This window comes from Phlebotomus argentipes, unplaced genomic scaffold, assembly GCF_947086385.1.
Source record: "Phlebotomus argentipes unplaced genomic scaffold, Phlebotomus argentipes genome assembly contig_32, whole genome shotgun sequence".
Classification (NCBI taxonomy): Eukaryota; Metazoa; Arthropoda; class Insecta; order Diptera; family Psychodidae; genus Phlebotomus; species Phlebotomus argentipes.
Window position 1 is genome coordinate 436,705 of NW_026776187.1, and position 10,005 is coordinate 446,709.

At 42.4% G+C, this 10,005-nt stretch overlaps 3 protein-coding genes across 7 annotated transcripts; 1 reads left to right on the top strand and 2 right to left on the bottom strand.

The window, feature by feature from the left end:
* Positions 1 to 114: 114 nt before the first annotated feature.
* Positions 115 to 8,650, top strand: LOC132264140 (deoxyribose-phosphate aldolase). 4 transcript variants are annotated; one of them, XM_059764232.1, is made up of 4 exons: positions 115 to 219; positions 280 to 1,019; positions 1,882 to 2,062; positions 8,454 to 8,650. In XM_059764232.1, exons 1-3 carry the CDS (start codon positions 192 to 194, stop codon positions 2,041 to 2,043), a joined length of 930 nt encoding a protein of 309 aa, XP_059620215.1. In that variant the 5' UTR covers positions 115 to 191; the 3' UTR covers positions 2,044 to 2,062; positions 8,454 to 8,650. The 4 variants fall into 4 exon arrangements, with proteins under 4 accessions (XP_059620215.1, XP_059620216.1, XP_059620217.1 ...); XM_059764233.1 differs by lacking the exon at positions 8,454 to 8,650 and adding an exon at positions 5,711 to 5,834; XM_059764234.1 differs by lacking the exon at positions 8,454 to 8,650 and adding an exon at positions 4,989 to 5,156.
* Positions 2,265 to 3,871, bottom strand: LOC132264141 (uncharacterized). 2 transcript variants are annotated; one of them, XM_059764237.1, is made up of 3 exons: positions 3,671 to 3,871; positions 2,554 to 3,175; positions 2,265 to 2,418 (listed from the first exon to the last, which is right to left on the bottom strand). In XM_059764237.1, exons 1-3 carry the CDS (start codon positions 3,683 to 3,685, stop codon positions 2,369 to 2,371), a joined length of 687 nt encoding a protein of 228 aa, XP_059620220.1. In that variant the 5' UTR covers positions 3,686 to 3,871; the 3' UTR covers positions 2,265 to 2,368. The 2 variants fall into 2 exon arrangements, with proteins under 2 accessions (XP_059620220.1, XP_059620219.1); XM_059764236.1 differs by having other exon boundaries at positions 2,547 to 3,175.
* On the bottom strand, positions 6,846 to 7,889 carry LOC132264080 (proteasome assembly chaperone 4). Its single transcript, XM_059764142.1, has one exon. It carries the CDS (start codon positions 7,814 to 7,816, stop codon positions 7,436 to 7,438), a length of 381 nt encoding a protein of 126 aa, XP_059620125.1. The 5' UTR covers positions 7,817 to 7,889; the 3' UTR covers positions 6,846 to 7,435.
* Positions 8,651 to 10,005: the final 1,355 nt, after the last annotated feature.

Genomic DNA, 10,005 nt, shown 5'->3' on the forward strand with positions numbered 1-10,005 from the left:
CGTGAAATTTGCGAATGTTCACACATCGCAAATTCTTCTTTATTTTGGATTTCCCGCCTTTTGCACTTCATCGACTGATTTTTTGGGTGGGGGAAACTCAGCGACTTTCCCCTTCAGGCTTATCAGCTGTTCTTTGCGACCTTCACACGTGTGTGTTTTCCTTGGATTCAGTGCTAATTTCCTCAAAAATTATGGAAGTTCAAAAGCCAATACCATTTGGTAACTATTTATAACTCAATCAATTATCGTAATTGGTAAATAATAACAAAATTCTTCCAGAAACATCTTGGTTCGAGCAGAATCAAGTCAATCTGCGCTCTGTGGAGGATTCCGTGGAGATTCTCGTGTCCAGGAGTTCAGTCACTCATCCTCTGAACGTCAAGGCGTGGGCACTGAAGGCTCTCACCCTCACGGACCTCACAACTCTCGCCGGAGACGACACGAAGGCCAACGTGAGGAGTCTCTGCCTCCGGGCGGCTTTCCCGTTCCCGGAACACGTTCTGGACTCTCTGGGCTTGGATGAGGCCACCAAAGACAAGATACACACGGCCGCTGTGTGTGTCTATCCCAGCCGAGTGCCGGACGCCAGGCAAACTCTCGCTGAGCTCTCTAAATTGAATGACATCCCGATCGCGGCTGTGGCCACGGGCTTTCCTTCTGGCCAGTTCCCACTGTCCACGCGCCTGGACGAGATTAAGTGCGCCATCGAGAGCGGTGCCACGGAGATTGACATCGTAATCGACCGTGGATTGGCGCTGCAGGGACAATGGCAGGATTTGTATAATGAAGTTCTGGCCATGCGGCGCGCATGTGGCAATTCTGCCCATCTGAAGGCCATCCTGGGCATCGGAGAGCTGGGCACCATGAAGAACGTGTACATGGCCTCGATGGTGGCGATGATGGCCGGCGCGGACTTCATCAAAACATCCACCGGCAAGGAGAGCGTGAACGCAACGCTTCCAGTGGGATTGGTGATGATCCGGGCAATCCAGGACTTCCACAGACGGACCGGAAGGAAGGTGAGTGATCTCGTTTTTACAAAATATATGTGGTTTGCATTCATGAAGAAGATGTATCAGATTTGTCCTATTGAAAGGATGAAAGAGCGAAGGCCATAATGAATTAAATGGATTTTCCTTCCGAAAGCTTTCTCATAACTGAGAAGACTGAGAATGTCTCGCTTTATCAGTAGATCTTTATTACTCTGCTCCCTTTACTCGATATCTTGCAATCGCGCACGGTTTAATTTGATTTATGAAGTTTTTTTTTGCGATTAGACGCAAGATTTGTATTTCGGTGTTTCAAGATTTTAGATCTTGCGCTTTAAGCAAACCCATTAATTTAAATGTCTTGGGCAGTGTTTTTTCTAAGCATTCTCAACAGCCCAAAAAACTCGATTTCTTATCAAGCGACAATTTCAGGCTGTCTTCCGAGGGCAAAGCCGGAAATCTCTCTTTACATTTCAATCCAATATTTACATGAGTGTAAAAAGTGTACAACTTATTACTTCACTAATCCCAACCCAGAGGCGCCATGAAAGTGATCTGGTTGCAGCAAAAAGACTCACCTTCTCTGCATCGATTCACATCGGGCGTCACATTGCAATTTTCTCTCGTGGCGCTTTCAAGTTCAAAGCCTATGGAAAAAGTGCGTGCGCTCGATTTCTTCTTTGCCGTTCGCCTGATTTGGACGAAAATGAGGTGGAAATGTGGTTATTTTTGGGAAACACATCGCGTACTTTCCTCATTAGTTGCAACTTCCGATTTGTTCACGCCTCTTTGAGCCACGAAAATTGTGAATTTTGCTGTTCTGTTTACATGCTTTTTATTGCTAAATGGTCTTGGCTAATTGGTTTCCTGGAAATTGGTTGTCTCTCTGCAGATCGGACTGAAGCCTGCTGGCGGCGTGCGCACGGTGAGGGAGGCGATCGCCTGGATGACGCTGATTAAGGAGAGCCTGGGCGACGAGTGGCTGCAGCCGCAGCTCTTCCGTTTCGGCGCTTCCGGTCTGCTCGGAGATGTGGAGAAAGTGGTCTTATCCTAAGCGATGTGCAATGCATCAAGTAAGTGACCGTTCGAGTGTTTTTCTACCAATTTCTTTTATTATTTCTCTCATATCCACTATAAATACAAAACCAGTGTGGTGTGAATGTTACTTGTGAATTTACAGTGAGACAAATTCATGGAATTTCTGCGTCTTGAGATGTTTTCAGCAAAGGTACACGAGAGTGGGCGGAATGCCTTAAAGAAGGGTGGGGTTTTGGTGTGTTACTAGCTGGCCTTCTCCGCCTTAAATCCTTCCTCGGGACTCGAGGTGTACTTGATGACGTGCATTTTACCCCTCTTGTCAATGTACCCATAGTGGCCCTTCAGTTTTCCCTCGTTGTCGACCTCCTCGAATCTGAACTGGCGGTTTTTGCTGCAAAGATCAATTGAAAAATACCCGTTACAGCCCGAGATCGCGCGAGATTGCTCGAGGAGAGTGTCAAATGTTGTTTAGAGAGAGAGTTACGTGCGATGTGTAGAATGTTAAAAGCATAGGATTACCCTTTACCCGTGTCGTAGCCGAATTTGTAGCTCTTTGGTCCGGCGTGTCCGTGCATCTGGAACTCCACGCGATCCTCCGCGCGCTCCTGCGGCTCCGTCTTCCTCCGGATGGCACTGTACGTCTCGCCCGTGTTCAGCTCCTTCGGCTGTGCATAGTCTGCCGATTCCACCACAACTGCGTCCTGATTCCGCGCCTCGGGCAGGTAGAATTGCTCACCCAGATCGTAATTCACATCCTCGAAGGGGTAGTCCTGCCTCAGGGAGTCATCCTCCTCCACGACGATGGGACTGAGGGTGGGATTTCGGATGTGAATCTGCTTCTGGCTGGGCTGGTACTTCTTCCCCTTGCGCGGCTTCATGGCGTAGTAATTGGGCTCGTTGGACTGCACTGGTGGCAGCATCTGCTGCAGGGCAGCGGCTTCCGGATCCACAGGGACATTGAGCTCCTCCTGCGTGGGGATGTGGTAGCTGAAGAGGAACTCCTGCGGTTGCTGGAGTTGCTCCTGCAGATGCATCTGCCGCAGCTTCAGCAGGTACTTGAGGCCGTCGATGCTCTCTTGCGTGATCGGTAGGGGTTTATTCCTCATCGGGAGGCCCACAATCAGCGTGAGGGTGGAGAGGAAGAATGTCTAGTGGGAAGAATGCGGAAAAGTGTGCATCGCACCATTAACAATCGCCAGCTATTTTGCAATCAAGGTGCAATTTAGAGGAATTATGCGAAAGAAAGACTTATGCAATGGACTCCGCCGCCAAAATCGTTAAAGTTCATTAAACCAGCGTCGCGTGTGTGTGGATGGAGAGCTTTTTTTTTCAAAGCAGAGAGAGAGACAAAAAAAACTAATGTAACAGTGAAATGATTGCGCAAGTGAAATCATTTCACTTTTGTTGGTCAAAATTGGTCAGAATGCGCCATCATCTGCCCAGGCTCTCTTGGTGTTTGAGGTGTGGTCGCACGGTAATTGCGTCAACGCTTTTTTACTCATTGACAATCAGATTTAACAACCGTAAATGCGTATTTATCGATTCCTTGTGCCACTTTTACACACTCTCTTTGAGCACACGCGAAGTCTTGTCATCTTCAGTGCGATGATGATGATGAGGAGAAATGGCCTGAAGAAACTTACCACTTTAATCCACATTTTGGGTGACTCTCGAATGATTCGCTCCACTCTTGAACTTCTCAAGTCACACAAAAGTGAAGAAACAAAACAGCACTGGAAAACTTTTGCACAAGCGGAAAACTAATGCGGAAAAGATGTTTTCGCAAACTAAAACAACCACTCACGTTGAAATCCAGCAGCAGAATAGAGTTTTCAGTGGCGAAGGCCGTTACTTATATTGACTACCCGCCACACTTTCAATTTCTTCAGCTCCGCGCGCGTCTCTTCTCCACACACGCCGCCTTATTGGGCGGTTTTGTTGCTGCTACACTTTTCATTTTCTTTGCCTGGCTGCTCCACAAAAGAGCGACACACGCCAGAATCGAGAGTTTGCCACTTTGCAGGTGCTTTTCACACTCTTCCAAATCAATTGTCTCGCGCGCCTCCCCACAATTTTTGCCACAAACCTGAGATCTCTCACGATGGTCTCTGATCTGCCAAATGCGCACCTCTCAATTTCATTGGCGCATCGCAATTATGCGCAATCACTGGCCAAATGCAATCTCCTAATACTCCCTTTAACGCCTCTAATATCCGCATCGTGGGACGAAATGTAAACCGTGCAAAAAAATCAAAATTACAGCAATGTTTGCTTCTAAACACATCGCTCGACTGACTTTGCGTTTTATAATGAAAACACATTATTGTGCATATGCGGAGAAAAGCATATTCTTGCAAAACGCACACCATTTCTTGTGTGCTGTAACAAAACGATCCAATTTTCCAGTCTCACAGCGACCTGTGCGATTTGTAGCCTGTGCGATACATGTTCCGGCATGAGGAATTTCTTCCTTGAGTGCCTCGCAAAAGGCACAATTTGGTCTTCCATCCATTGTAAATAGTGACTTTACGCTTTGTCGTATTGACAGAATTGTCCCGAAAATGTGTCTTCGCGCTCTCAGCGCTTTTGGAATTGATTTTTAACAATTGTATCATAAAAGCTGCAGCTTTAGAAAAATTAAATATACTCAGAATACATAATACACTCATATTCTCATTTCAAATCTTAATTTCAAGAAATAATGGGCATCTTTTGCATTGATTTCAAGTGTTTTTTGCTAACTAAATAAGAAAACAGTGCATAAGAGTGCCAATAATTCAGGCACAAGACTGTGGTTTTGTGAGCTGGGAAGAAAAACTTTATTGCGATGTCTGAATCGTCTTTCATAAAGTTTATATATACAACAATTTGCCAGGTGAATAACACATTTTCCGACCATTTGCTCTCGTTTTTCTCCTCAGTCGATGATAGTAATTGGTAGCATTAAACTTGACCTTACAGAGACTGGCCAAATTGAATGAATCTGTCAAAATTGCAGACTCATCAAAATTCATCTGGCTGTTTGATTGCTAATTGCGGTGACGTGATGTGCTTTGCATGGGCGCAAAAACAAGACAGATTGCTGAAGAAACAACAAATAAAACACAGGAGAATCTCAATTTCCGCGATTGGCGTAGATCTGCTATCAATTCAATGGGTTTTTATCGAGGGAAACATAAAACATTCCGAAGGCAAAACTGGTAAAGGAATGAATTTGATTAATTCGTGCAATTATTGTGTTTGCAGATGTGAAAAAAAATTGAGAGACAATTTGGCACTGAATGTCTTTTGTGTTACTGCAGAGCTTTTGCATAATTTTATGTTACATTTTAGGAGGAATTATTAAATTTACATCGTTTTCCAAATTGATTCTCTCTACATAAATTAACACTCAACACCAAATTTGCTTAATAAGTGGGTTTCATGTTATATCACAAGTTTTATCTTCAGGCCCATTTCTCGAAAGATCATCTAAATAAGGTCAATTGTTGCATATGGAAAAGAGATAAAAAATTGTGCAAAGTGTTGAGAATCTCCAGTTGAATCTTTAATTGAAGATCTGATCTTTTTTACCTTGATTTTAATGATTTGCCGCTTCTAATCTGGCTGATTTGTTTTGCAATTTCCATATTGTGTGGCTCTTCGTGAGATTTATGTCAATGCGCATCTTCTGTTTTTCCTAGAAAATCACGCGTCGTGAAAATTATCCGCCTGTCGACGATTTAATCACGATTTTCCTGTTTTGATCCACCATCTGATGGCTTTTGCCTCGACTTCTCTACCTGAACCATTTAAAATATGCAAATCGGAGCAAAAGTGCAGAGCAATCGTCATGGATTAAAAACCCATCAGTTTGCAGTGAATTGAATTGAATGCAGATTTCCCTCTCGTGCTGCTTGCGCACATCTCTCAGTGGCTCGCAAAGTCAAGGACCGGGAAAAATGACGCTTTTCGCAGATTGTGGACTTCACAGACAAACTCTCTGTGTTTGTTTCTGTCCTGAGAACTTGCGTAGTGAAAGTGAATCTGACTCTCAATTGTGTATTTCAGCTCAATTGAGCGTGGATTTCCGCTGGAAATTGAAGGTAAAGGTGGACGTGCAATATAAGAAAATTCACGCCTTTTCATCAATGGACAAGAGCGCCATAACAATACTTAAAGAGCTGGCAAATTTAATTAAATTTCTTGCTACTTCTTTTGCCAGTCGCTCAATTTGTTCTCTCTTTTCACCTTCTCTGGTGGCCACCAAAGTGACTTTTTACTCTTTTGCCATTGAATTACACATATTAGACGAGGTGAGAAAATAGAAAATGAGTTGCAAGAAAAAATCGGGCAGAATTATGTTGTCTTTTGATTTATAATTAACATCTGATATGCTCAGTAGTTTTTACACACTCAATTGCTACTCAAGAGGCGCATAAATTGGGAAAATGTGTCTCTATTATTATATCTGAAGCTCCGCCCATTCAAAAGTCACGCCTACTTGAAAGCACCAAAAACTGAACTAATTGAGAAATGCTTTTTTCATTTAGAAAAGCGACTGTTGATAAGGAAACAACAATTCGTTTACCTTTTAAGATCCATTCTTTCAAGTAATTCGTCAAGGTTAAGATAAAATAGATTAGATTACTTAATTAGAAATCTAATTTTGAAAAACTTTGCATGATTTACTGACGATAAAGTTAGTTAATAAGAACTTTATTTCTTTTGTTAGAGCATTTATTTTTGTTCCCTAATTATTCGAAGTGAAATAATTATTTTTTCACAATGTCACGCTTCTCACCTCTTATTATTTTCACTCCTCCTGAAAATTGTCTCACGTGTCATAGAAGAGATTTTAATGAGAACCGTGTGGACATGAAAAAGGGGCGAGCAAAACAAAAATGGGAAAGTTTTTCCAATGTGTTCTCTTGTGACGACTTCACACAATTGTTGGATTGTCTTTGAAATGCATGTTCGAAGTGCAATTGAAAATGAAGGTAAAAAGACTTTGTGCTACCGTTTTTTTTTTACGAGTTCCTCCAGCTCTCTTTCGCACCAATTTGGCATCACCATAACGATTATTACGTTGCCCGTGATGGGAATTAATTTCCATTTCACTTTTTCCTATGCACTTATTTAAACTTGATCTTGATTTGTGGGCTCCACAATTGAGCGAATTGGCGGGCGAGGAGAAAAAATACATGCAAATTGGTGTGAGATGCTGGCAGGGGTCATCCAACTCTCTGGCGAGGAGAGGTGGCAGTGCTGCCGATCATGCTGGAGGAGGAAAAGGCCATAAATCTGAGCTCATTCGCAGGTGTGACTGGCAAGTCGCTTTTGCCGCAATTTGCTCTTGTTCGGCCACTCTTGTGGACAGGAAGTTCAAGTTCCTTGAATTTCACGCTTTATTCACACTCTGACTATGCTCAAAACATTTCTGGCCGATTCTTGATCTCGTCCACGAGGTGCTTCTCAATCACAGGACGACTCATCCTCTCGGCAGGAACATTGCAGCTGATGTAGACTTGCTTCTTCAGCCGCCTGGCCACTTTCTCCGCCAGCTGCTGTGAATCACATCCCAGCAGGGGTCCCAGAATTGTCGTGGCGACTGCCTCTCCGGAGTCTGAGATCATCGCCAGGGCCATTTCCTCGAAAGTCTCGCTGCTCTTCTCGCCAATGTAGATCATCGTGGAGTCCTGCATCTTCAGGACGCGATACGTGAAGTCCTGTCCACTGGCACTCGCCGAGAAGAGGTGGGTAGTAAAGCTGGATGGCTGAGGAGTGAATTTCTTGGGTTCTGAAGGCATGATTTTGAGAGGAAAACACGGATTTTCTTGGTCTTGAGGAAAGGTAAACAACAACACTGATCCGTCAAATTCCACGGCCGGCGATTTTGCCGCAGTGGCGCTGTTAGGCATGTGTTCAATCACAGAGGGCGCCTGTGGGCATTGCCCGCGCAAAAAGTAAGCGTAAATGCTGTTAGAAAAACACTAAAATTTCGCAAATATTTACAATTCTCAAGTACTTGCTAATGTCAATGGGCAGCAATTTGAGGAATGTTTGCCGTGAAGCGATGGTATTGAGTGGCGGCGCGAGAGCATCAAGAGAATGAGGTTATTTGCCCAATTCATTTTGATGATATCGTTTTTCTCACATTTTCTATCATAAAATGTCTACAGTGGTTGGCATAAAAACAGCACCGCTATAACGAAAAGCAAATGGACTTTTACTCTTTTCGCACACTCTTCCTCCGTTCCGATGACAACTAGTGATTTGATTTGATTGAGAGAATAAGTACAAATGCAGAGATGCTATAAATAAATACAATATCTATTTTGGGAAAAATATTTACAAGAATGTTAATCTGCTGTGAACTCAAAAGATGAGCGACATGTCTTTATCAGGCGTTGTGTTGTAATTTCTTTATTTTCTTATTCATTACAGAATCACGAAGAATACAGTCTGGGTGTTTATCTGGACAAATAGGAAATGTACTACAAATAGTACAAACTTCACCGAAACCGTCTGCGGATCTGGAGATCCTCAGCACCTGACTTCTTGGACGGCGGCCAGCGTGTGGCGGAAGCGCGTTAAGGAAATTGAGCAAGAAACAATCAGTGTTGGCTAATTTGTCACGCTTTGTGTTTGTACATTCACACAAGACAACAAATGGCTCGTAAATATTTGATGTCAACATTGTTCTCGTCATAATTTTGTGTTTTTATTCCAACGCGATACTCTTCGGAGCAAGAATCGCTTCAATGAATCAGCCAACAGTGACCAGATGATGCCTCAATGTAGGACAGCGTGAGTCCCACTTTATAGACTCACTTTATGGCAGAAAAAATCCCTCAAATTTCATCTCAAGCGCCGAAAAGAATCGTAAATTTGAATGGCTACAAGCAATAACTGCTGATCAGTTATTTTTAGAAGGGCGACGATGATGTTTCCGAGCGCCGAAAAAAACGCGCGTAATGATAAATCCCAATTATGAGCTCTTTGATCGAAGAATGAGATGCCGTGATTAGCGACATGTCTCGAAACACCAATCCAGCAATTAACGTCCCACTGATTTATCGGAGATGGAGACAGAAAAATTTATTTAGCTTTTAATGCTTTCCAACACAAGCGACGAGCGTCGCGCAGAAATATGTTGAGCAATAATTATGTTGGATTTGTGCTCAAGATGTTACACGAGCTTCTCCGACTCCTACAAAACATCCGCTGCTTTTGGTGGCTTGGAAACATGACAAGATATTAAATATTCATATTACATTCCATGTTTTCTTCCTACTTTTACATATTCTTAGGAATGAGCGCTGATATTAATAATATTCCTGCAAATTTGCGATGTTCAAATCGTACAGTCGCGGATATTCAAATGTATTCACAGAGCATGAAAACTCAACATTTTATTACGCATTTTCCTTTCATTGTCAAAGTTGCAAAATACATTTCTCAATTGTAAATACAAATTTCGCAGAAGAAACAGATAAAAGAGTAAACTTTTAAGATGCATTCCAAATTCACAGTGAAATTGTATCTGCAAATGGAGTGATTTGAATATCCAACAATGTATTCAGATGGAATTTGCTCTTATTGTATTACAATGAAGTTCATCCGCATAAAGAATTCTGAGAAATTCAAGCAAATATTATGACGTGTAATTTGATAAATTTATAAATCAAAGTCTCATAAAGATCTTGCAATATAATTTCATGTTTAGATGTTATTTAAAGTCCCGGATTCAAGCTATTCGACTGATTTAATGCTGTGCCGAAAGAAATATCGCTCCTTGGTGATGCTTTTTTCAAAAATTGTGTGAATGATTTGGAGAAAAAAAAAATTCCTTGGATTTAATCCAGAAAGTCATTTTTTCACACAGATTTTTTTCACTGATCATATTTGTAGATAAGTGATTTGTGACATCAATTAAAAGCTCATAAAAAAGTTGCAAATCGCAAAACAGTGGCAAAAAGATTGAAGCTTGGCATTT

What these genes read in the sequence shown, in the direction of transcription:
- LOC132264141 (XM_059764236.1), bottom strand. An exon ending in GGCTACGACACGGGTAAAGG is followed by an intron (nt 2,419 to 2,546) that starts GTAATCCTATGC and finishes TGATCTTTGCAG; the next exon opens with CAAAAACCGCCAGTTCAGAT.
- LOC132264140 (XM_059764232.1), top strand. Translation starts at nt 192, where the DNA reads ATGGAAGTTCAAAAGCCAATACCATTTG. An exon ending in TCAAAAGCCAATACCATTTG is followed by an intron (nt 220 to 279) that starts GTAACTATTTAT and finishes AAATTCTTCCAG; the next exon opens with AAACATCTTGGTTCGAGCAG. An exon ending in ACAGACGGACCGGAAGGAAG is followed by an intron (nt 1,020 to 1,881) that starts GTGAGTGATCTC and finishes GTCTCTCTGCAG; the next exon opens with ATCGGACTGAAGCCTGCTGG.
- LOC132264080 (XM_059764142.1), bottom strand. Translation starts at nt 7,816, where the DNA reads ATGCCTTCAGAACCCAAGAAATTCACTCCTCAGCCATCCAGCTTTACT.